Below are 27,222 nucleotides of genomic sequence, written 5' to 3'. Positions count from 1 at the left end.
TGCCTTTTTTTTCCACATCGATGCATGTACTGCATTGCAGTCGTCATATACGGACATAATTGATGTAAATAATGCATTTATAACTAAAATATATGTAAACATAAAATAAAATACTATAAAATAAAATACTGTACTGTAAACTCAAGTCATAAAACTAGAATTTTTTTTAATTGTATCACAATCAATTTATTTTTGTCAAATAAAGCAGGAAAGGAAGAATTAGAATCTACAATACAGTACAGTACTCTACTGTAAGCACGAGGTGCCCCCCCCCACACACACACACTAAGCCACCGACGACCTAGGCTGCTGCTAAGCTCGGATCGCTAGGGCTTGCACCAAGGGACTGTAATGTACAGTACTGTAAAGTACTGTAAACAACTTAAAGGAGTCAAATTCCTTAGCCTTCAGGTCAGGAAAACAAATTCCTTAGCCTTCAGGTCAGGAGTCGCTCAGAGTCGCTCAGATGCCAACAGGAAGATGCTGCTGCTGCCGCAAGGCACAAAACACATGGAACGCAAGTTCGGGCAGTACTTAAGTATCTGTCAGTGTCCATAAGTGTGAAGCGAGCATACGTAAGGGGAATGGTGGAGAATGGCGTATGTCCGTACTCGCGAGTGTCCGTAAAGTGAAGGTCCGTATAGCGTGGTATTCCTGTACATGGTGATAGCAGAACAAGTGGCTCAATGCAACTGCAGAGATATTCTTTCACTGTTTTCTTGGGCATCATTATTTATTGGCTATTAATTATCTAGTGCAAGGGTAGAGAATGACAGGCCCAGGGTCTGAATACACCCCTCTGCCAGGCTTCTCTATCTGGTCTTGGGTACTCTCCCCAGGTCACACCCTCTCCCTAAGCAAGCCCCCTCTCCCTAGGCTACACCCCTCACGGGCCCTGCTATGCATCCTCCTTGAGCACTTCTGCCTGGCTGGAATACGTCCTTGATAATGTCTCTTGCTTGCCTAGATGGAGGACAGAAAGGGCTGTGTGTGCTGAAACTAGCCTACTGTCTAAAGGTAAAATTTATATTCATTGCTCCACCCATGTTTGGTTCTGGCCCTGCCCAGCACTGACATGTAGTCCCTGGAAGGCTGCCCAGAAAGGAATGTGGCTCTCGGGCTGAAAAAGGTTCCCCATCTAGTGTATAAAGCTACAAAATTATCAAAGGTGCTCCTATCATGGTGTCAAGAGTAGGGGTATAGTCATCCAGGGTCAGGTAGTGGGGTCGTAGATCCCTTAGTTTTGGGGGAGCAGGGTCCCAGCCCTAAGTGTGACCCAATCAGCATGAAAGGGGAGCGAGTTAGCCCCTGAGAAGAGTCTTTGTCCTTTCCTGCTGATTGAAGCCAATCAGACTGAAAGGAAGTGAGTCAGCCACTGAGAAGACTCTTCTCATTAGCTAACACACAACCTCCCCTTTCATGCTGATTGGCTCTTAGCGACATCTGTTGTAGTGGGGTGTGGACTCGGTGATGATATGAAGAGCAAGGGAGATGAGGGAAAGTGGAAAAGGGGGTGTCGCTGTGAGAGGGTTTGGCATTACTATCATGGAGGGTCCCTGGACTTCTGAATTTCCCACTACACTATTGGTTAGGAGATGGCAAACAGAACAGCTGTGCGGTTGGTGGTGGTTGTAGTGGAAGTGTTTATATAGTCATGTAAAGGATGCACATAAACTGAGTGATAGTAGGACAGTAGGATTTGTGGATAAGTATATGACTCAATATTAATGGGTGCCTTTTCTCTGTTTTGGGAGGTGCAGATCTCTTGAAGATAATTGTAACATAGTTGTGATGGCTATCAGAGATATTTCAGATCAGAATTAAGGTGAATATTACACATGCTTATTACTGGGATGAAAATAGTGTGGGTATTGAATATTTTTGGAATATGTATCCTGCCCCTCACCACATTGTCACAGGATGGGTTACAAAACATCAAAATAGATACAATGAGATACAACCAAAGTGTATTTGTTAGTAATAAATCACTTTAAAAATTCAACATTACAATTCGGTATATATGTCCTATGTCTAAGAACAATACAAATTATAACTCACTACTTTTCTTTGAAGGCCTAACAAAACAGCAGCGTTTTAACCAGCTATCGGAACCCACTCAACATTGGAGCCTGACTGATCTCAAGTGGGAGAGTATTGGACTGTTGTCCATTCTATAATATTGAGCAGTAGTGTAGTGGCAAATTCATAAGTGCAGGGTCCCTTCATGATAGTCATAATCATGCCATGCCCCCTCCCCACCCCCTCCTTTTTTGCTGCTGGGTTTAGAATGAGATCATTGTTAATGCCTTCTCCCACTGCAACAGATGTTCCTAGGAGCCAATGAGTATGAAAGAGGAGCATGTTAGCTACTGAGAAGAATCTGCTCAATGGCTGACTCACTTCCTTTCACTCTGATTGGTTCCAATCAGCAGGAAAGGACAAGGAAGCATGTTAGAAGACTCCTCTTAGTAGCTAACACTCTCCCCTTTGTTAATTGTAAATGCTTGCTGGGTCTGATGGGTGTCCTCGTAGCAACATCTGGAGGGCCAAAGGTTCCCCACACCTTCACTAGGGTGAAAGAGCACTTTCATCCACTTTAATTGCATAACTCTAAATTTCTGGTAGCTGCTTGAATCTCTCCTGCAAAATACTGCCAGTCTGAAGATAACCTGTACATTTTTCAGTGTGTTTTTTAATGGCAATTCCTTGTTTTGCATTGGAAGAAAGTAACTTTTCTCTTTCTTCACCAGAAAGAAGAAAACTATGAAGGCAAAACCATTCCTCAACCAGATATCTTCTCCCAAACGAAGAAAACTATGAAAGAGATGAGGCCCTCCTTCTATGATCCCCCACCCCCCTCCATCTGCTCCTCTGGATGGTTGGAAGCTACATAGCAACCTCTTCCCCTACAGTCCAAGGAGTGTGATGAAAGGAAATGCTTAGCCATATGGGGCAAGCAAAGATAGAAAATATCTCTCAAATGGCACGCTTGCATGCCCCTCCTCTGGCAAGCAGTCAGGGCTGCCTTGGATGGGGGGAAGGGAGCAGTGGGCGGGTTGAGAAACAGTCTCTCTTCCTTTTCCTCCCTAACCCACAACCTGCTGTTCAGCTCAGCTTCGGTTTTGACATAACTTCAGAAGTCTTTCCGCCATCAATGTTTGTGAGCCGTTATCTTTGAGCGAGGGACCCACGGAACGCCATACCTGCGCAAGGCCACAGTCATGCAAGCCATCAAATGTGTGGTGGTGGGAGATGGGTATGTACCACTTGTTTGAGGGACAGGGGAGAGTGAAGGGAAGGGGTGACCTTCTCTGCTCTGATGCCCCTTCATGAGAGGACACAGGGGAAGGAACTGGGCCTTGCTTCAAGAGCAATTATGGGTGGGGACATCAGATGTTGTTAGACTCCAACTCCCATCAGCCCCAGCCAGTATGATCAATGGTCAGGGATGATGGGGGATGTAGTCCAACAACATCTAGAGGGCCACAGGTTTCCCACCCCTGTTTTAGGCTTTCAAAATGTATCATAAAGAGAGGTAACTTTCAGTTAAATTGTAGCCTGTATAGAGACTGTGTTATTTCTGTGTTGCATTTTATTGCATTGCTATGCTGTTGATGGTGGAGTTGGGGCTGGAGTGCAGAAGAGTATTGTCCACTTCCTAACAGTACATGGTCATTTTCTATAAGCACCCTTGGAGAACCTCACTGATCCTTCCAAAAACATTTCCAGAAACAGTTACATTCTGTGGGTTGATGGGCTACAAGGCTAGGACGGCATAGCCATCGCTGAAATGTATTGCAAATTAAGGTGTGGCCCTTGTGCTGATGACCTCACATTTAGGTCATGCTTTCTCTGCATTATTCCTCCCTCCCCACACACACTTTCCAAACTCTTCTCGGGGACCTTTCTCTGCTATCCTAAGAGGATCCATTGATTTGACAAATCTTTAGAGTAAGTGCTGTAGCTCAGTAGTACAGCACCTGCTTTGCATGCAGAAAGCCCCACCTTCAATCCCCAGCATTTCCAGGTAGGGCTGGGAACGTCCCCTGCCTGAAACCTGGAGAGCCCCTTACCAGTCGGTGTGGACAGTGTTGAGCTAGATGAACTAATGGTCTGAGCTGTTATAACGCAGCTTCCTGTATTCCATTAGGCTAGTTCACACGTTACACTGAGTGCAGGTACAAACTCTACACATGTACAAATGTTTGTGTGAAGGTGTACACCTCTTGATTTGTTCCACTCAACTACTGTGTGCACAGGAACACAGAACGTACCCCCATTGAACGTTGTATATGAGCCACTCTACGACTGTACGGTTCAACTATTTATGTACACCTTTATCGAATATAACATGTGAACACCCCTACAGATTATCGAGGGAGAATGTATGTGACCATCCTTGTCAAAATATTGGATGGAAAAGTAGAGGCCTGGAACATTTGCACCCTGATGCCATATGGCACAAAGAGTTTCTTAAGTATATAAGGCACCTGTGTGACCCTTGAGGGTGTAATAAGAATGATCACTTCCTTAAATATAAACGTATAGGTTGGCAGCTGGAGGCTCAAGGGGAAAATGTGGCCGCTTGGAAGAATGCTACCTGGTCCCACAGTTTCCAATTCAGATGCAAAACCAGGGAGGAGCATGGAGGGAGTGGCTTTGGAGGGTTAGGCCCTTGGCCTGCCATACACCTCTTCCTTTTCCAAAGTACTCTCTACTTGCTGACTACAGAGGGCCATAGCCAGATACCTCACAACTGAAGGAAAAAAGAAATAAGCACTTCAAAATGGGAGCACTTTTTATTGCATCAGCTTGCAAACAGTTGTGAAGCTCAAGCAAGTGCTTGCAATAGAAAGGACTCTTCATCCGGCAGCATTGGCACCTCCTTCCTGCTGCTGTGCTCTGGGTGACCCAAAAGCATATTCTTTTCTGCAAATAGGAGCCAGCTCAATACAAGCTTTAAACTTGCCTGTGTTTGAGACTTGCAGCCTGATCCTATGCACATTTTCTTGTATGAAAGCCCCACTGCATTTAGTGGGACTTAGGGATGGATGACTCTATTAATTTTGGTTTCCCTCAGTTTCTCATTTTTTCCAATCTTCAGTTCGGTTCTCCACATTTATGCATCAGTTTGAGGGTTGGGGTTTTTTTAAGTGCTCATGAAAATTCACCAGCATTTCACTACAAACTTGTCCTAATATACACTTTTTTTGGTATGCAGTTTTTCCTAATGTAATGCATTTATGCATGTCATTTTCTAATATGTCCATTTTTAAAACACTGTACACATTAGTTGGCTGGAAAACTCCACTGCAAAATTTGGAGAAGTGTGCATTTCGAAAGATGGCTAGGTTTCAGTTCATGTATTGTTTTGGAAAGTGCAAATTTGGTAGGTTCACCTTTAAATGTGAACTGAATTGAAGTGGGACTTCACTTCCTTGGACTGCAGCCTCAGCTTCCTACATCTGTGCATGAAACCTGCTCAGTAGCACTATGGACATATAGGGAGGGGGAGAGGAGCTTAAAGAGAGATGTTGAGATCAGAATGAAGAGGGTGCGCTTATTATTATTATGCTAGGAGTTTTGCATAATGGTGTCATCTGGGCCAGCAGCTGACATTTGCAGTCCCTGCACTCTACCAGTCACTTCCCCTTAAAAATGTCCCAAGGAGGAAGTCTGTAATCTCTCTTTCTCACACGCACACAAAGAGGGCGGGGGTCACAGCTCAGTGGAAAGAAAATACAGGCTGTGCATGCACTCGATTATGCATTCAATCTCCAGCTAAAAGAACCAGGTACTAGACAGTGCCATCTCTGGGGTTCTGGGCACTCTTGGGCAAGACACCTCAGTGGGTTCCCCTCACTGCCATGGCTCCTCCTCCTCTGCCTCCTCATTGCTCCTACCTTCCAGACAGAGTGAATGAGCAAGCAGACAGTGACAGCTACTTCTCCTTCTCACCATTGCAGTTGTTTGCTTTGCTTTCTGGGCCAGAGTGACAGACAGGTGAATAAGCAGGTTGCAATGGTGAAGAGGAGGGACAGGGGGCACCTGTCAAGTGGGCCTCCTCCTAGAGTGTGGGCCCTTGGCAGGTGCCCAATAACCATGCCAACCTTTGGCACTGGCCTTGGTACTAAGTGACGGGAAAGACCTCTGCCTGAGACTCCACCTTGAGCCACTGCAAGTTAGAGCAGACAATACTAGACTGAAGGGACCAAGGGCCTGACACAATATAAGGTAGTTTCATGTGTTCATATGTGGGTGCATGGGAAGATGAACATGATCTTCCAAAACCAAGCCCCACTTCAGGTATATTTGGTGGCAGAAGTCATCTCAGAAACAAACAAAGAGGACACTACCACATTGGAGATGAAGGCAGGGTGCCTCTGCGTGCCAAGCAGGGGGTCTCCGCAGATGCAGGAAGGCCATGGGGCAACCCAGGGTGTGGCCCCCACCTGTGTGGATCCAGAGGTGCGGCTTCAGGTGGGAGCTCTTGATGTAGATCTACTCGCAGCCAGTGAAAGAGCATGTGTAGATGGCAGTCCATTTGGGAGGCCAGAAGTGGTGTCCCCTCTTGGGCTTGGCTTCCAACAGCTCCAGCGAGGAGGGTAGGATGAGCAGGCTCCCCGGGGCAAAGGCCTGGGAGGGGAGGCTCTCCTCAAAGAAGCTGGTGGCGCTAGGGTGCGGATGGGACTAGTACTGGAGCAGGTGGGCGAAGGCCGGGTGGTAAGGTGGAGGCTGCAGGGGTGCTTTCCATAAAACTATTCACACTCTGCAAAAAGGGCTTCCCATTTTGGCAATCGTTCAGAGATCACCCGAGTTTCATTGGGTTCAGGTCCCAATTTAGGTTGCAATCCTATACCCACTTACCTTGGAGTAAGACCCATTGACCCACTAAACTCAGTGGCACTTATTTCAGAGCAGACATGTATAAGACTGCACTGTTAGAGATCTTTATGGAGCCTGTAGACTTGAAGCAGTGCCTCCAATCATGTATTCCTCCCCACGTATGACATCTTGCTCTAAATGCCTATATATTTTGGAGAGATGGCACTCACAGTGTGGAGTGACTGGCCAGACACCCTGCTAGTCCTTTTCACTGCTCAAGATTTGCAGCAGATTGAAATCCCCCCTCCACTAACATCTTGTGCATGTGTGTTTTAACCGATCCTGCTGTCATAGCTTTTAAATTATCTATTGGGAGTTTTAAAAATAATTTAAATTATTTTTATCTTACTCTTAATGTGTATTTCAACATGGGGAAAAGCAAGGAGGGAGGCACCCAAAAGTACCGCAAACAAGGAGAGGGGGAACCCTCAAAGTGCCTTGCCAAGTGAAAAGGCAAAGGTAGAAACAAAAGTGTTTTTATTGCTGTCTGACACGTTTCAGGTGGAAAGAACCCTTTAGCAAGGGCAATCTAATGGAAGTCTCATGCTACGCCTCATCAGTATAGCCAACTAACTTTCACTGGCACTTTCACTGGCACTTTGGGGGTTTCCCCCCCTCCTTGTTTACGTGTATTTCAATATGTCAGTTTCTTTGCTGTTGTTGTCTATGGGAAGGTGTCCCTTCATAATAGGAATGAATGAATACATAAATGAAAGTGACATCCTTTCTTGCTTCGAGCTTTTCCTTACATTTGGATTAGGAGGCAGCCAAGAGGAGGCTCCCACGTTCATACTGACTATGCTTTCTGCTTTACCTTAGGACCAAGGGTGACATATTCTTCGCTAAAGCTGAAACAATATGTACCGTGTGCTTTTTCCCTTTTCTACAGAGCTGTGGGTAAAACCTGCCTCCTGATCAGCTATACCACAAATGCCTTCCCAGGAGAATATATCCCTACTGTGTGAGTATGATGTAGCACAGAGGCAGAGGATTTGGATAATGTGAACTTTGGACTTTAGAAGAATTGAAGTAATGTGGAACGCTGATATTTCTTTTCTTTGCTATCTAAACCTTTGGCATGTAGCGAGAAAACAAGGTGGCAAGTCTCCATGGCTCAAGGAAATACAGCATTAGAATATGTGGATTTCCTTATGTGAATGCCAAGAGGAAAAAAGTGGATTGGGATCATAAGCAAAAGATCTGTACCCCAGATGTTGTTGACTACAACTCCCATCGTCCTTGACCATTGGTCATGCAGGCTGGGGCTGATGAGAGTTGGAGTCTGCAACATCTGGAGGGCACCATGTGGATTACCCTGGGGCAGAGGGACATGGCAGTGTTCTTGGGCTGCAGTATCAGACTATTGGTGGGAATTTATTCTTTTATTTATGTGTTGGTTTAGTGTAGTGCAGGGATAGACACCCTTAGGCCCAGGGGCTGAGTATGGTTGTACAGGGGGGCACTCTCCCCAGGCCACACCCCTCTCCCAGGCCACACCCACTCTCCTTGAGTGTTTTTGTCTGTCTGAAATATATCCTTGCACTCTGAAAATGGCTATTGCTTGCCTGGATGGAAGAGAGGGAGGGATGTGTGAGTGTATGTTGAAATTAGCCTATTGTACAAAGGTAACATTTGTGTGTATTGCCCCACCCACTTTTGTCTCTGGCCACACCCACCACTGGCATGTGGCCACTGGAATGTTATCCAGAAGGCAGCGTGGCCTTTGGGCTGGAAAAGGCTACCCATCCTCGGTATAGAGGATTAGTTTAGTGTGGATGTGGACTTAGCATACATGTAGGAAGCTACATACATGGGAGAGAATTCAAAGCTATGACACACAAATACCTCTCCAGTTTGAAGTGGTGCAGCCTAGAATTCTACCACCCGAGGCTTATTCTGCATAATGTGTGGTGTGGTCGTGAGATACTCACTTTTAGGCCATCATAGATGCTACTGTTGCTCGCTGCAATCTGAAAGGCTTTCTTTGCATGCAACACAATTACTTCTCTGCAGGCATGGGGATGAGGCAACCGACACAGGGTTGAAATGGAAACCAATACACTGATTTCAAAGGTGGAAGCTGAGTGCTGAATCCCTTATAAACAAATATGTATCCCATTTAATCCGGATCTTGATTGTGTAAAAATTAATAATTTGTTAATAAAAAAATCCACAGGCCACTATTTTGGTGTTTGGTAAAGCAGTGGCACTGCAAAGGCAGCATGTTGGAATGTCATATGCAGTCCCCTGGTGGAGGTGGTTTCATTAGGGTGCATAGGCCAGTGCCTCACCAACTTCAGTGTGCCCTCAGCTAGCCCCTACCTGCCAATCTCCTTACTTACAACTAATCCAGGGGGTAGTGCTACATGTGAGCTTTCTTTTCCTTTCAGTATTCCTCTGTAGAACTCAGCAGGGAGGCGGATGGGGGCAAAACTAGAATTAGTTGGCTCTGCCTGTCATTGGTTCTGTCTCCACCTGACCTCCGCTCTACCAGTCCCAAATGGATCCCAGGCACCACTATAGTCCCCTACGTAGCAACAACTTAGAGGGCTGTAGTTATCCTTTCTCCTAACATGTTATAAGAGGAAGGAATGGAAAACTTTCCTCCTGTGAACCTCCTTAAGTTAACTTATCTTAGGCTCTGTCATGGAAGTCTTCTGACACACCAGTCCAGAAGCCGGGACAAGACCTTTATTGTCTCTCTGTTAAATGAAAATAGAATGGCAACAGGAAACATCTGACTCCACCCAGATACATTTAAAATGTTTAAGGATAGCGTTTAAGAGGTGTGCAGTATTGTTTTACTGCCTAAATTGCACTATCTTTAAACTGTTTTTAACCATTTTAAGTCTATGTTTAAAGGTTTTAATGTCGTATATAGTTTAATTCAATTTTAATTGCAGGTTTTTGTATGTTTTTATTATATGTATTCGTTTTTTACTTGTAAGCCGCCCTGAGTTCCAGCTTTGGAAAAAGGGTGGGGTAATAATAATAATAATAATAATAATAATAATAATAATAATAATAATAATAATAATAATAATAATAATAATAAATTTAAATCCTCCTAGTGATTAAACTATATCATAACATTTTCCACATATGCCCCGAGGCCCAATTTCTGGCAATTCCTCTCTCCCTCCCAAGCAGCCCCTCCCTCAAACCTATTCCCACATTGTTTAGACGGGACCCTGACCCTCCAGAGAGGCTTTTTTTTATGGGGCATGTGGCTGCCGGGGGCAGGAGGAGACAGGAAAGCATTCCTTCTGTGAACTTCCTTAAGTTAACTTAGGGTCCAAGGCACAACACAGGCAGAGATCTCTCTGTTCCAAGCACCTCATGTTACTTTAAACTTTAAAGCACTGACACCTCCATTTATTACAGGTTTGATAACTATTCTGCCAATGTGATGGTTGATAGCAAACCTGTAAACCTGGGACTGTGGGATACAGCCGGCCAGGAAGACTATGACCGCTTGAGGCCTCTCTCCTATCCTCAGACGGTGAGTCAGTATTTTCTCTCAGATTCCAGCTCACATCTGTTGTACAGAAGAGCTGTTTACAGCTGAGATGTTGTTAGGAGGTAACCCATCAGTCCTGAGCGAGCCCCAGGTTTGTGCTAGGCCTTGGATCTCCTGCTCTTCCCCCTTTTAAATGTGTGTGTATGTGTTTACTTTGCATATTGCATAACGCAGTAGTGCTGAAACCCCAGCTACTCACCATAATTTACATATATATTAGTATATGCAAATTTGTGTTGTGGGCCTGAGGGCTGGATTAAACCAAGTTCTACTCAAAGTAAGCTCACTGAAATTAATGGACCTAATTTAGTCATGACCATGAATTTCATTGTGTCTACTCGTAGAACGAGCATTGGATACAGTCCTCAGGGTTCTTTAAAAAGGCCTTTGCAATGTACCTAATTTACAGTCTAACTTTGTGAATCTGCATGATAAGAACAGATGGATAATGTTTGCAGTTTCCTATACAGCAGTTTAGATATCATTTACCAGTGAGTGCTGAATGGCAATATTTACAATTACAACACCTGTTGGTGACCATCTATGGCCAGTCTGCTTTGAGTACCTCAGCATCATCTAAATTATTGGAAGGAATAATGGGATCTTCACAGAAAAAAACCCCCATAAATGTTGTTTATAAATATTTATTGAAAGTCACGTGAATTGTTTTTGTTTATATTTGTCTCCCTGGGGTCCTTTGGGAGGAAGGACAGGATAAAATTTAACTACTACTACTACTACTACTACTACTACTACTACTACTACTAGATCTCCGGCACGCCTCTTCTTTAAATGTGTTTCGGAAAGCCTTAAAGACCTGGCTCTTTCAGCAGGCCTTCGGGGTATCTGGGGAGGGTTAATTGTTATAACTGAAATGCCTCCTGCCCAGTTTTAATATTGTTGCTGCAGATGTGTTGTTTTTATATTGTATTACTGTATTTTATCAATTGTATTTTAACAATTTTGTAAGTCGTCTAGAGTGGCCATTGGCCAGATAGGCGACGAAGAAATTTAATTTATTATTATTATTATTATTACTACTACTACTACTACTAATACTAATAATAATAATAATGTAGAGTGGAAGTTCAAGAACTTAGGAAGAATGGAACAGGGAGTTAGAATATGTTATATAACCTAAACAATGGAAAATCACTTAGAATCTATACAAAATGTTTCTATAGGTTTAAAATTGAGATTGATTCAGCAAAAACTGATATTTCAGGTACAATGGACTCCTCGACATCATTATAGGAAGGCACTGTCTAATTCAATTAGATGCTGGAGATAGAAAGCTGGAAATGCCTCATTGAAGCATATGATATGGGCATGCCCAGTGATATTTTCTTTTTGGTCTGAAGTAATTGTCCATATTAACTTTGTATTGGCAAAATCCTTAAAATCCATGCACTTTAAAACTATATGCCTGTTATATGGGGATCAACAGCAGGGCAACAAGAATAGACTCCATATGCCCTAAAGGTTGCTAAGATACTTTGAGCCTGGAAGGACAAAGACCCACCAACTATTGTGCAATGGCCCTTGCTACATTTGAGTGTATTTTCTATAAACACCAACTTTGCCTGGATTCATATTCGGACATTTGGATGGCATATATTGATTTATATGTGTAAACTAAAATGGGTGTATTGATGTTTAAATGTTCTGTTAATGTGAGCTGACAGGGTTCCTCCCCTTTTCTTTTCCTTTTTTTCTTCTTTTTTCCCTTATTTTCTCTTGTCTTCCTTTTTGCTTTAATGAAATTGCAATTTAAAAATCAATAAAAAGCAAGAGCTTTTGCTATATTGATCAGTCTCTGATACTTCTCAAGGCCCTGGAGAGTTTCATCATCACTTTTTAAATGAAACTGAAGTATCTTCACTTCCTTTGCGGAAGTCTTCCAATATTGTGGGCACAACGTTCTCGGTCTTTGAGGGCTGCAACATATAGCCTTCCTGGATGTCAATATTATGTTTTCATAGGATGATCAGACACAAAGGGGAAAATGCAAGAGAAGAAAGGCGAGAAAGGATCCCAAGATATTTGCCAGTAAACAGAGACAGCCCAAGACATCTTTGTGCTTGAGGCTGTAAATCCAAATGGCACCCAAAGGCTAGTAAAAACGTAATATAGTGAATAATTGTCAATTTGCTGCCTGAAGCAGGCCACTTAACACTGCCTAATGGCAGGGCTAGCTCTGCCTCTAAAGGACAAGATTTTAATCAAAATGCATTTGGCTTTTTAATGATTTTTTTATTCGGCAAGATTAAGCCATCCGTTTCAGTACTGAGGTGAAACTTGGCATGTGTGTTGCTGTTTCATGCTGCCATTCTTTCCCTTCCACAGATACAAAGGAGATCAGGGCTTCTTTACCTTAAACAGTAAAACAGAAGAGCGACTTTAAGCAGGTGTAGCTTCTCTGCATGAAACGCTGCAATAGGCCAAAATTGACTTTTCGTCCTAACTGTCAAAGGCTAAAACTGCACTGGCAGGGAGAGCCTGAAATGAGGTACAAAGTTAATACTTTGTGTCCACAAAATCATCTGCCCAGGTGCTAACTGGGTTGAGGGGGCAACAACCAATGCTCTCCCTTTCTGCGGTTCTTCATCTTTGAACAGGACTTGGACCAGATAGCCCTTCAAATAGAGGGCTGTTCTCTGTAATGTAGGAAACATACACACCTGCCCATAAGTGGGACGATGACATGAATCAAAGGTAACTGGTAAAGATTAGTCTAGGATGCCAGAAGGAACATTGCCCTGCCATAGGATCTTCTTCAGTTTCCAATTTCTAAGTTCACTCTTTCACTAATTCTTGAATCAGCCCTGCTAAGTTTTGGTTTTATTCTGTTGCTCAGTCAATTTGGTGCTTCAGTGATCTTCCTTCTCAGTTTGGTGTATTACTTTTGTTGTTCATTTAAGGTTGATTTCACTAAAACAGATATTTAACTCTCCTATTTAACTGGAATTGTAAAAATGCTTAATCGGATCATGCTCTAATTTTGCAGCCCACTGAAAAACCACTGCAGGATGCAAATATTCTTTCTGTATTTGTTTTACTGATTATACTGATTTAGTTTGACCCACATGGTTTAAATACACTGTTTATGATTAATTAACTCATCTCTTTTTTTGCACTCCTGTCACTTTATTACTGGCTAATGTGGAAATAATTATAATGGCCCACATTACAGGGCTGTTGTAAGGATCACTAAGGTGAAGTCACCTGGGCCAAGCTTTATATAAGTATTCGGTAAATTGTGTTTTTCACTACAGCTCAAACCCTCAGAATAACTTTTCAAGTGTTATTTTTATTTTATACTTATAGGATGTCTTCCTGATCTGCTTCTCTCTAGTCAGCCCTGCATCTTATGAAAATGTCCGTGCTAAGGTGAGACCATCTTGGTGTTTGTACAGTGGAGATGGAGGTGCAGGGCATGTAAGAAACTGATCATAGTCTCAGGACCAACTACAGCATGAAAACTTTGTAATGAGCCTGAATGCTTTGATCCCCCTATAATTTACAAATTAGCCAACGCCTAGCCCAGGAGTCTGTTTGAAATGTCAATGCCCAGGTTTTGAAAGACCAGCTTCTTTCATTTGCACCATCAGGATTAGGGATGGTGGAGAAATACACAAAGCAAAACACAGCCACCCTTTGAAATCCACACTTCTCCAAATTTTGCAATGCAGTTCTTCAGCCAAGTAATATGTACAAAAATGCATACAAGAGGGGAAAGTGTGCATAAAAATGTATATATTGGTGGAAATAGCATTAAAATGTATATTAGGGGAAAGTGCTTTGCAAGAAAATGTGTATTTTAGGAGAAATTCACACTAAAATGCTGATGAATCTTTTTTTTAAAAAAAATCCAACTGATGTGAAAATGTGGAGAACTCTACCTAAGAGTAGAGAAATGAGAAACCAAAACTGACACCATTCATTTCAGCTTGTACCATCATGGTCCAAATGAGGCCCAGAGGCATGAAGTGGTGCTGACAGGCAGCTACCAAGGTCCCTGTACCACTGCCCTTCCTTCTCTCTGCCTGCACTGCTGCTTCCACTTCCTCCTCTATTCATGCTTCCCCCCTCTTCCTCTTCCCCTCTGCTATTTATTGGTAGCTTACTCCCACCCATCTACCTGCAGAAAGTGGACTTTGATAGGATGGAGGAATGGAAGGACGTGACAGAGGAGTTGGGTAGGGGAGCACCCGCATGATGGGGGGAGCCATGCAAGTTGACGGGAGCTGGCTCTAGGCAAAGCAAATGAGATACAGGAGATTTGTTATCAGATTTCCAGATTTTTGTTTTAATTTTACTTTAAAACAATTGTGGAGAGGTCTGATTTTGATCAGAGCAGCAGCAGCATTGTGGAGGCAGTGCTTAACCCTTTCTCCAGTATCACTTTCCCTATTTGAATTTAATTTAATTTAATACACTTTTTCTCACTTTCCTAATTTAAATTCACCCACCTGCAAAGATGATATTGCCACACTTGGTGGGGGGATACAGATACCAATACCTTGTTCTGTACTTGTTGGCAAAGGCTGGCATATAAGATTTGTTTTGATCCAGCAAAACAATTTTCATCTTTTGCACAGTGTTGCTAAGTAGACTGCATTGATGCAAGAGGCAGCCCAGTTTCTTTTCTGCTTTTGATCTCACTTTCCCCTACTCCAAATCTTGAACTTTCTTCTAGTGGTTCCCTGAAGTACGACATCATTGTCCTAGCACTCCTATGATCCTTGTGGGCACAAAGCTGGATCTCCGAGATGACAAGGACACCATTGAGAAGCTCAAGGAGAAGAAGTTGGCACCCATTACATACCCACAAGGCCTTGCACTGGCCAAGGAGATTGGTATGTGACAGTGGTGATGAGAGAAAGATGCCCATATTCAACCTGTCAGTTAAATTGTGGAAGAGAGCAAGTGTAGACAGATCCCTATACTGTTCCTAGATATCTTAAAGTTGGGACTTTTTAGTTTAGAGAAAAGGCCAGCAAGCCATGATAGAAGTGTATAAGATTATGCAAGTCAGGTAGAAAGCAGTTAAGAGAAACGTTTTTCTCCCTCTCTTATAACACTAGAACTTGTGGACATACATGCTGAAATTTGGAAGATTAAGGACAGATAAAAACAAATATTTCTTCACACAACACATAATTATATATGGAATTCACTTCTATAAGAGGCAGTGATGGCCACCAAGTTGGATGGCTTTAAAAAAAGGATTACAGATTCATGAAGAGTAAGGCAACCAGTGGCTACTAGCCATGATGGCTATGTTCTGCATCCATAATCAGAGGAAATATGTTTCCAAATACCAGTTGCCGGAAACTGCAGGAGGGGAGAGTGCTCTTGTCCTGCTTCATAGGCATCTGGTTGGCCACTGTGAGTACAGAATGCTAGACTAGATGGGCCACTGGGCCTGATGCAGCAGGCTCTTATGTTGTTATGTTCCTTAGCTAGCATAGATTTCCATGCAGCATCTTCATGTCACATACCAGTTGGGCTGGAGAAAATTCACCATATCTTCTAGCCCAGCCTTTCCCAACCAGCATGCCTCCAGATGTTGTTGGACCACAATTCCCATCTTTCCTGACCATTGGCAATGCTGACTGAGGCTGATGGGAGTTGTGGTCCAACAACAACTGGAGGCACACTGGTTGGGAAAGGCTGTTCTAGCCCTTCTTATTCTTTCCTTAAGCTGTTTTGCCAAAGTGTGAAAGCCACAAAAATACAGCAGGGGCATTGCCAGGGACTTAAAACTCTCAGAGCATGAGCCCGTGACACAAATTTGCCTCTGGGCAAATTAAGATGGTGAGTGGCTGAGTTCTCACCAGGACTCTACTTTGTAAGCAAAGTTTTTTATGGTTAAAAAGGCGGAAAAGAGCAGGAGACCTTTGGCCCCATGGGCCACTCCCTAACACGACCCCTGAGCAGAAGGATCCAACCTAGTGGGCTCGCCCCCTTCTCTCTACCCCACAAGTCTGCAGCTTAGCTCCTTGTGCAACTGTAGAAACTGACTCTGTCTGCTGCAGTGTCCAGAAGCTTGTGGAGATATGAAGACTGGAGAGCAACATTGCACATAGGGAAGTGAATGCGCAGAAACAGGCAAGGAACTCCACCACACATACCTTTGATGTAGTAATGCAGTTCTGCTTGGAGGATTGAACATTTCTGAGGATACATTTATATCCATCTGCAAAATTGTCTCTGTATGGGAAAAATCCAGAATCGGGATTCCTGTGGAACATTTTCCCCTTGCAAAATATTTACAAATATGGTGATGTGTGAGCCCCCATTTCAAGGCTTTTTCCCATTACAGCAAATACTATACATCATACACACAAAGGTCAGGCCTGCAATTCTGTTGTCGTATAAAATGTTCAAGCACAAGGGATATGTTGCTACTGTAGTAGATGGCTTTTATTGTCTGTGCACTTTTATGCTATGGGTAATGTGTGTCTTTTTCTCACAAGAGATAACCTGGAAAACAAAGTCTAATCTAAGGATTTCACAGACTATGGGGAGTAACTTTGGGTGGGAAAACAAAAAACAACAGAAAAACAAGACAGCATTGCTCAGTCTGGACCAATTACTCTAGGAAACCTGTTGAAATGCCCCTATCTTAGATGCACTTTCTTTCCCTGCCACCTGATTGGTTGCTGCAATTCCACAAACAGCTTTTTGAAAACCAGTTTTTACAATGTGTTAAATAAGATAACCAATATCTACTGCCCTTAATGAAGCCCAACATCTGCTGCCTAAGTGAGCATCTCATGTAGCCTCTGGATTCTTCTAGACCAGTGCAGCCAGTAGTCAGGGAATGATGGGAGTTGTATCTCATGAACATTTAGCAGCCTTTCCCAACCAGTGTGCCTCCAGATGTTGTTGGACTACAACTCCCATCTTCCTGACCATTGGCAATGCTAGCTGAGGCTGATGGGAGTTGTGGTCCAACAACATCTGGAGGCACACTGGTTGGGAAAGGCTGATTTAGAGGGTTACAGGTTAACCACTGAAAAACAGGAAAACACTGAAAATCCTCTTGAATATCTCCCACTGGCACATCAAATGCATCTGGTGAAGGAGATCTGTAGCCTGCAAAAGCTTATGCTGTCATAGATGTGTTAATCTTTTAAGGGCTAGAAAAGGCAGTGCTAATAGAGGGGCACGTCCCCATGCTTCCTAGAGTGGTTGGTCCAGATAGCAACACTGTCTTGAGTAAATCCGTGTCCACCTTAGAGTAAATACTCTAGGAGGCTTTTGTCTGCATGCTTGCTGGCCCTATTTTGGAATAGCTCCCTTGCTTTTCCTAGCAGAGGCAACAATTTATAGAACATATGCACAGAGGAGGCTGCTGATGGAGAAAAGCAGCAATCCTTTGCCTCAGATGGCAAGAAGGTGAAAGGTAGTCCTGGAGAAGTCCCACCTGCTGCTTGCTTATTTTCTGGCCAACACCCTTCCAGTACATGTAGTTCTTCCAACTGCTTCTGCCTTATCTGTGAACACTGGAGCTGCTGACCTTAGCAACCTTCCTCTTTCCTTCCTCTGCTCCTTGACTTTCTGGGTCCGGAACTGGTCTTCAAGACCTATCAGTTGAAACACTGTTCAGCCACAACTTCCTTTTCCTGCCCTGTGATCTGTAGCTAACCAGCAAAAGCTGACATTCTGTTCTAGCTCTTTCTTAAGGCCCTTTTTACTCATTGTACAAGCAAGCCATCCTTTCCCATGCAGGTGAAAGAATAATCCTTCCTTTTGACTACAGCTCCAAGACCTAAGTGGCAGGGTATTTTGGGATACATAGGCAGAGTGAGAGGAAAGAGTACAAGCTTTAGAGCACTGTTCTTCAACCTTGGGTCCCCAGATGTTGCTGGACTACAACTCCCATTAGCCCCAGCCAGCTTACCTCATTTAGTTTGTCACATATTTGCATATATATATATATATATATATTGTCACAACTACCTACACTATTGCATTGGCAGGCAGGGCCAGCTTCAGGCTTGAGGACTCCTCAGCATAGTGTCGTCTGATGGGCCCCTCCTATGCCAGCACCCATCCCCCTCTAACAGGCATACCTGGTTACAGTGTCGGGCCACTGCTATTGTAATTGCCCACAGTGCTTTGGTATAGTAGTACATCAGTGGCATTGTGGTTAACTAAAATGGTGGTCATATGGCACAAATTGGATGGGTGTCAGTGGTGACCCCAGTCCTGTTTCTGGAGCCCTGACAGCTGCCCAGACATGCCATATGTGGCACCAAGTATGCTGGTAGGGCTGGCAAGAGAAACTCCTGCAATCCTACCCCTTTCTCAAAATGATGTCTTCTTGTCCTCGCAGATGCAGTGAAATACCTTGAGTGCTCAGCACTGACCCAGCGTGGCCTGAAAACAGTGTTTGATGAGGCAATTCGGGCGGTTCTCTGTCCACAACCCACAAAGACAAAGAAAAGGGGATGCAGCATCCTTTAAGGGTAAGTAAATACTAACAAAGGGCTTCTTCCTTGCTTCCTGATCTGGAATAGGTCAACTGTACCAATAGGATTGCCAGCGACCATACAATCTCAGAACGCCTAAACCTTGCTAATTCTGTTCTCAGGGGAGTCTTCTTCAACCTCACAGTGCTTGAATTCTTCACTCCTGACACCTCTTCCTTTTACAAGTATGCTATTTTTGCGATGCCAGTTTGTGAGTCTCTCCTTCATTGGGTGCAATAAATCTGCCCTGGAAAAGCTGGCATGGTTTGATAACCCAGCATTAAGAGGTCTGAAACTTGCTTCAGAACCCCTCATATAATTACATGCACATGACCAAATTGGAAACATGGAAATGTGGGCTGAGTGGATCCATGTAGGGTTTGTTGCGTGGTTAAGCAGCCATGGCTTGGCTTCACCACCCACCTAGTTTGCATTTCAACCCACAGATCATTATTGGCAGTAACAAATAATCACATGACCCTGCCACAATGCCAAATTTTGCCTAGGTCCTCCCATTTTCAAAACGTCAGGTTTTTTGGTCATGTGAGCCAGCCAGCAGTTGAATACATATGAGAGATGACGGGCCTCTCATATTACAGACCTCTCATAATGGGTTCTCAAAAAGAAAACCATATTTGGTCTGCTAATGCCAATCTGAGGACTGGGAGTAGGTTTTGAAAGTGGTGCTGCGAAGTTGAGGCCTATTTCTCACTGAGGAGCTAGACCTGTGTTTGGCTTGTAACACCTCAGAATGCAGATTGGGGGTGTGTGAGGGGGCTTATGTGACTAACCTTGTTTACTATTTCTTTTGTAAAAATCCCTGCACCTAAAGCTGAACCAAAATTTTCTGTCAAACTTTATTCAGCCGCTGGTGAGTGGGAACAAAGATGCCCCCAAAGATTGGAAGACATTCCAGTGACATTTAACATTGTCATTCAGGGGAGTGTAGGATAGACATTTACCCGTAACTTTTTGAGGAGCTGAGGGGTTTCCATTTCTTTGCCCTTTTCTTTTTTAAGCATCCACAGCCTCACAGCTGGCCGCATTTCCTAGAATGCTCATGGGAGGACATGATGTCCTCCTATGGGCATTTCAGGAAGAGTGTGAGACTCTAAAAAGTCCTGAAAGAAAGGAAAATCCATTAGCCATCTTGTCAAGGGTCATAGCTCAGTGGTAGAGCATCTGCTTTGCATGCAGAAGGCCCCAGGTTCAGTCCCCAGCAACTCCAAGTAGGACAGGGAGAGACACCCTGTCTGAAACCCTAGAGAGCTTCTGCCTGTCAGTGTCGATGGACCAATGATCTGACTCAGTAAGCTCCAAGCAGCCCCCCAAAATATTTTACTGAAATTCTCACACCCCCGAAAGAAAATTGTGCCCCACTTTTGCATTGGCAAAGATTCCATGGGTGGTGGTTGGCACAGCTTTTCTAGAAATTAGTATGGTAGGGAGAACACTTTTTTCTTACATCTAGCTCTAGCTGTTTTGTTGTTAAGGAAAATTCAGTCTTCCCCCACCTGCATTTTGAAGTTGTTAAGGACAGATACAGATTTATTTACAGACCTGACTGAGAATTAGGCCCAATTATAGGGTGTGGGGCAAATGAAAGCCAAATGGAACCATTTTCAATTTAGAGTGTGTGTGTGTGTGTTACATGCCTTCAAGTCGATTACAACTTATGGTGACCCTATGAATCAGTGACCTCCAGCAGCATCTGTCGTAAACCACCCTGTTCAGATCTTGCAAGTTAAAGTCTGTGGCTTCCTTTATGGAATCAATCCATCTCGTTTGGCCTTCCTCTTTTTCTACTCTCTTCTGTTTTTCCCAGCATTATTGTCTTTTCTAGTGAATCATGTCTTCTCGTGATGTGTCCAAAGTATGATAACCTCATTGTCATCATTTTAGCTTCTAATGATAGTTCTGATTTAATTTGTTCTAACACCCAGTTATCAGTATCACGGAACACTAAAGTCAGGATCATTCAGACCATAGTATTCCCTATCTCTATGTGTGGATGTGAGAGTTGGACAGTGAAAAAAGTGGATAAGAGAAAAATCAACTCATTTGAAATGTGGTGTTGTAGGAGAGCTTTGTGCATACCACGGACTGTGAAAAAGACAAATAATTGGGTGTTAGAACAAATTACACCAGAACTGTCACTAGAAGCTAAAATGATGAAACTGAGGTTATCATACTTTGGACACATAATGAGAAGACGTGATTCACTAGGAACTGGTGTCCTCTCTCCAAAGTAGTGATGCTCAAAGACCCACCCCCTCAAGGTCTTCCTACCTGTCCCAGACCCACTGTCTCCTATCCAAGCCCCCACCAGCACCAACACCAGTCCCTGCACCACTCCCACCTTAACAGTATTTGTGGGAAAGTGGCTTGAAAAGGTGAGATAATGAGACTGTGGCAGGGGAAAAAAATCCCTAAATGCAGTCAGCCTATGACTTATTGTCAATTCCCTTATATGGATTCAGAATTCAATGACACTCCACCATAGATGGAAGAGTAAAAAGGGGCCAACTCTGTGTTATTATATTGGTTCAGGTTTAATAAGCAGAAACAGGGGAAAGTGCCACAAAAATGAAATCAGGAGAACATATATGGAGAAAGCATGTATAATTTTTTGGCCCTGTAAGTTCCCCCAAATTATAGACTTTAGGAGAACATAAGGAGACTTTAGGAGACTGTTCCATTTGGATTAGAGGGGATATAACCAGATTCAAAGACACTATGTTTCAGGGAGTTATACTCTCATATACTCAATTAGCACAAAAACACTCCAATCTCCATCTGCTGTTTTTTGCAGAACCTGCCAATAAGGAGCTATACTGAAACTATTGCAAGAGGAGTAGATATAGGAAGTGATCCCATGTTATTTGAGAAAATTAGTTTCTGGAAAATAAAAAGGGTTGCTGTCTAAAAAGTATAACATTTTACTAGTCCCAAGCAGTCGGAAAATCAATATAACAAAATAGAATTGGGAAAGAAAGTTTACTGTGACTATGTCAAAAGCACAGTATGTATCTACGAACACTGAAAGATATGTAATCACTATAAATTCAAAGGAAACATATAATACATTGGTGGCATTGTGCCGTTGTTAAAATATCAAAAATGTTCCTAGCCATATCAGATGTGTGTTGGAGGTATAGAAGAAGAGGGGGCACTTTTGCCCATATCTGGTGGAGATGCAGCTTGGGCAGCAAATACTGGAAAAGGATAATTCAAGGTAGTTGAAATATCACAAGCTTTGAGTTCCAACTAACTCTCTAATAATACTTTTTGGGCATGTGAAAGACCAATTAGGAAGAGATCTCGTGATTGTTATACATATGCTAACTGCCTTTGCTAGCAAAAGCTTGGAGAACAGCCTGTATACCGACAGCTGATCAGTGGAAATTCTGGAACATCTTGCTCATGAATTAAATCACTAGCTGCAAACTGTTATGGAAAGGGGAAATACAGACCCATCAAAGAAACTGGATGTCCTTTATTCAGCAGCAGAATCAAAACAGATTAGGTGAATTAGTGGCATAAGATTTTCTAAGCATGAGATAGCTTTTGGATGCTAAGTATATATTAACAAAACAGAAATAAGGTCTGTATGTAAATTTTAACTATAGATAATTATTTATATTAAAAGAATGAGAATTAAGCAGTTGTGGCATGTGAGGCAGGGGCATTACCATTGCTCTGTCCTTCCAGCTATGGTGCTGCTGTTGCTCACTGGAACTGTGATGGGTCAGGGCAGTGGTGAGTGTGGGGGGGAAAGCACTGGCAGTAGGTGTTCCACCCCCAACTTGATGCATCCCCTGCCCTTGCTGCTGCCCCTTTCCCTCCAGTCCTGGCAAGCAGCAGCACCGCTGTAACCACAACTGTAAATAAGGTTGAAAGAAAGTTTGGCAAAAGACAGACAATGAATCTGTGGCCATCTGATACAAAGAGCCTGTAAGACTAGGGATATAAGAAGGCATCATTTTCCATTCTTCACTGTATTCATGGCATACATCACTGTTTCTCTTCCCCTGCAGTTCATCTTCCACCAAGCACTACATTCTTTGTTTTGCTGTCTGCTATGGCAGAATTACGCAACTCATGTAATTTACATAATTAATTCCATAAATTACATTGTCATGATATTATTACACCCTATTCATTTCCGTGCAAAGGAAATGCAGTGCAAACTGGGGGGGGCATAATCAATTATGTATCATTTGCATACTGAAGGCAACAACAACAAATACTGATCATATTCACTGGATTGATTTCCATTCTGGACATAGGATGAATATGCAAGCATTGACAATTTCCACTGCATTTCTGTTTTCATTGGAACTCCCTGACATGCCTACCTATGTGACACATGTAGAGGGGAGCATTTTGTCAGGATCAGAGCATGTGTTTGTATATGCCCAGGACTTGAGGTGGCAACAGGATTTAGTTAGGTGGTATTTATGGAGGAAAGGTGATGCAGCTTGGAATCTGAATCTGCAAGCTGAGATCAAAGGGGAAATATGATGGCCATTTACTCATCCTCCATCCCCCATGTGTGTGAGGGAGAAGCAGGACTGTGTGCAGTGGCCATGCCTTCAATGTCCACACACTTAATGGGAAGGGGCTCTTCTTCAGTACAATGCTGGTGTGTCGGCTTCATGGGCAGGAGATGCAGTCCACATCCCCCTCACATATTTGCTGAATGTGTAACAGGGGAAACTACAAATTCCCTCTTACATGTTCCATGCAGAAGTCAAGGAAACTTTAAAGAACTTTCAGCTCCATATGAGCTGGAAGCTCATTCACCCTGTCCCAAAACAGACTTCCCCGACCTTTGCCAATCCCAGAGCTTGGAAAAGTTACTTTTTTGAACTACAACTCCCATCAGCCTCAGCCAGCATGGCCACTGGATTGGGCTGATGGGAGTTGTAGTTCAAAAAAGTAACTTTTCCAACCTCTGGCCAATCCTTAGCATTTGCTGGGAATAGATGACTCCTGATACTATCTACACAGGAGCCCCTACCACTGGTTTGGCATCAATATGCTTACGAGCCCAGTTCAAAGTCCTGGTTTTGACCTATAAAGCTCTTTATAACTCAGGGCCCCAATACCTCCTGGAACGCCTCTCCCAATATGAACCTACCCGGACCCTTAGATCTTATTCTGAGACCTTTCTCCAGACCCCCCCTTTGAGGAAAGTTCGGAGGGTGGTGACAAGGAACAGGGCTTTTTCAGTTGTGGCTCCCCATATGTGGAATATGCTCCCCAGTGAGGTCCATCTGGCACTGTTATTGTCATCTTTTTAGTGCCAGATAAAGACGAGCCTTTTCTCCCAGGCATTTGATAGATTGAGATGATGTTTTGCTTTTAATATGCTGCCAGTCTTCCTGTGACTGTGAGGGGGTGCTATTGCTATTGTTTTGTTGTTGTTTATTGTTATTTTTTATAGTGTGTTTTGTTTTAACATTGTGTAAGTCGCTTGGGGACCTTCAGGTATCAAGTGACTAATAAATCTAATTAAGAACAACAACAAAACAACAATACAAAGAGAAACGGCTCTCCTAAGCTCTAATCAGCAATGCCCAGGCTGATGACATCATCTGTATGCACAGAGAGACTGATCTTTACTGAGCAGCTCTACTTACCCTCAACAACAAAGGGCAGAGAAGCTAATGTATGAGACAGAAGCAACAAGACAAAAGGGCTGCTGGGAGCACTAGAGAACTCCCTGTGAACCAGCCCAGCATTGTTCTTTTTTTCTGACAGCATGCACTATTGTCTGAGCATGTACAAAGTTCTGTCGGTCACATCAAAGGGCAATCCTCTTCCTGGAAGCCAGCCCTGATGTGATTTGTTGGTGGTAATTTGCAATATCCAACACCCTTTTTGCAGACACACAAAAATGAGGGGGGAAATTTATTTATTTATTTATTATTTGATTTTCCTCCCAGCAGATGCCCAGGGCAGCAAACAGAAACTCTAAAAACACTTCAAAACATCATAAAAAGACCATTAAAATACATTAAAACAAAACATTAAAAACATTTTTAAAAAAGCTTTAAAAACATCTTTTTTTAAAAAAAGGGTTAAAAACATATCATTAAAGAAAACATATTAAAAGCAATGGTTTGCAAGCTTTAGTTCCTCACTTTTTGGTTAGAGCTGTGGACAGGGGTTCAGCAAGCAAATCCTGTGCATTGCAAAAGAAGTCTCCACTGACCAGAAGTTTCCAGTTTTCTCTTCCCCCAAAGGAAACCTGGCCTTATAAAGGTTGCCTGGGATTCCCCACTGCACTCCAACACAAAGCTCCTTGCAATCAGCACAGACTGAATCTCTCTTTATTTGGCTTACAGATTCCAGACTCTGCTCCCTCACCCAATTGAATTGCTCCTTTTGCTGGGCTTTGCTGCTAGGACAAAGACTGAAGACTTTGGCACTATCTGGGCTCCTCTCCTGTGTCTCCCTAAGTGACCCCAGTGTTTTGGGAGGGATGCCTCCACACTGGCTGTTTATTCTGGAACTGCCATCCTTTGCTCGCTTTCTTTTTATGGAGCCTTCACATGACATCATAGTTAAGTTTCCTGCATTCTAGTGTTTTCTGAATCTTTGTCCCTCCCCCCCCCCCGCAGACCTGAGTTGTGGCTATTTTTTTAAAAAAATCTAAATCTGATCGTAGCACCAGCCTCTGCACTGTGGACAGGAAAAAAACTATCAAGGGGTTTCAAGGCATCTGTGCTTTCCAGTTTCTATTTGCAAGTTCAGATTGTTTTATTGCTTCCTGTTGATCTGGGCTAGGAGATTTTTGGTTAACAGAGTCTGGTTTGCACCCAGCTCCTGCCGGGAGGAAGGGTGGGATATAAATCAAATAATAAATACAATAAAATAAATAATAGCCTCTTTAAATTGCTCCAATTTATTTTCTCCCCCTGTGAATGGGGACAGAGCTTTTAATTATTGATTTCATATCTATTATTCTTTTCTTCACTTGTTTTAATGGTGAAATAGCATAATAAAAGTGCCATTTGAACATTTACACAAGAAAAGAGAAAAAAGTGAGAGAAAGTAAATAATCTCCCTGCCCCATAGTGGAAGGGAAACTGACACTGAGGTGATTTAAGAGTACTATTCACCACTAATCCTCAACCCATATCAACAGGAAGCCATAAAACCGGTAAAACAGGAGGCTTTCAAATAGCATTAGACAGTGGTGGCTGGTGGCTCCATGTCAGTGAGGCAGTGGAATCCATTCTGAATTTTAGTCCGTGCTTTTCAGGAAGCTGTCCAAGGTGCTGAGTTTATAATAGGACTGGCTTTCAACACCTTAGACAGCTCCTTGAATGTTTGGATTAAATCCAGAGTGGATTCCACTGCCCCACTGACAGGGAACCACTAGCTGCTACTGGCATAAGAAAGGACCTTTGCTGAATGGACCTTTCTTCTGAGTGATCATTACAGAATGAGGGAGAACATTGCTTGATAATGCAGTGGTATGTAAAGTGTCTCATGCAATAACTCCATTTTCATTCCACTTCTGGTCTATTGTGGAAAAGCAGTGCTTCACCTGTGCTAAAGGGCTCTTGCATGTAACCCTAGTTCTCTCTTGGTACAATCTCTCTGCCCGTGCCACTGATCACTGCATAGCAAATAAGACTCAATAAACGCTCTCTCTTTGCTCCTGTCACCCATGTCTTTTGTTGGTTCCTTAGGACTTTGATAAAGAGATGGATATTCAGGGCTGGACTGGGCTGCTCTGATGGTGTCATATCAGCCACTTAGGAAGGCATAGCTAATACATTGAATCTCCTTTTGCAAAGTGCTATGAGGACTAGAGTTGCCAGGCCTGAGATTGATCCTGTATCTTTAGGAGAAGAGAAAGTCAGCCAAGTGCATGTTTTCTTGCAACACTGTAATGGGAAAAACCACAAGGTGGAATTCTCCCTTCCCCCTGCACAACTTTTAAAGCTACAGAAGACCTCTTGGTTGGCAGGCCCGGCCTCCAAGAGGTCTTCTGTATCTTTAAAAGTTGTGCAGGGGGAAGGGAGAATTCCACTTTGTGGTTTTCCCATTACAGTGTTGCAAGACCACCTGCACTTGGCTGACTTTCTTTTCTCCTAAAGATACAAAATCATTCTCAGGCCCTGAACCTGGCAACCCTAAGGACTCTGGTCTACATCAGAGTCTGAATTTGGGACCTTGGGGATTTTCTGCAGGAGTTCAACCTGGGTACTATTACAGAGCTCAAGCCAAAGGAAATGTGAAATGTCCTGGTAAGTGCGGGGTCATGGCCACTTTTGCCTCAGACAGCTCAGCCCCGATCCTTGGCATAAACCTGAG

The 27,222-nt window shown here is 43.2% G+C and overlaps 1 protein-coding gene across 1 annotated transcript; it reads left to right on the top strand.

The window, feature by feature from the left end:
• Positions 1 to 3,076: 3,076 nt before the first annotated feature.
• RAC2 (Rac family small GTPase 2) lies at positions 3,077 to 26,569 on the top strand. The gene is made up of 7 exons (XM_061639060.1): positions 3,077 to 3,256; positions 7,775 to 7,846; positions 10,270 to 10,387; positions 13,733 to 13,795; positions 15,105 to 15,264; positions 18,753 to 18,885; positions 25,242 to 26,569. Exons 1-6 carry the CDS (start codon positions 3,222 to 3,224, stop codon positions 18,881 to 18,883), a joined length of 579 nt encoding a protein of 192 aa, XP_061495044.1. The 5' UTR covers positions 3,077 to 3,221; the 3' UTR covers positions 18,884 to 18,885; positions 25,242 to 26,569.
• Positions 26,570 to 27,222: the final 653 nt, after the last annotated feature.

This window comes from Rhineura floridana, chromosome 8 (genome assembly GCF_030035675.1).
Source record: "Rhineura floridana isolate rRhiFlo1 chromosome 8, rRhiFlo1.hap2, whole genome shotgun sequence".
In the NCBI taxonomy this organism is placed as follows: Eukaryota; Metazoa; Chordata; class Lepidosauria; order Squamata; family Rhineuridae; genus Rhineura; species Rhineura floridana.
Note: the sequence above shows the minus strand (reverse complement) of the source record. Positions and strands in the feature narration are given on the sequence as shown.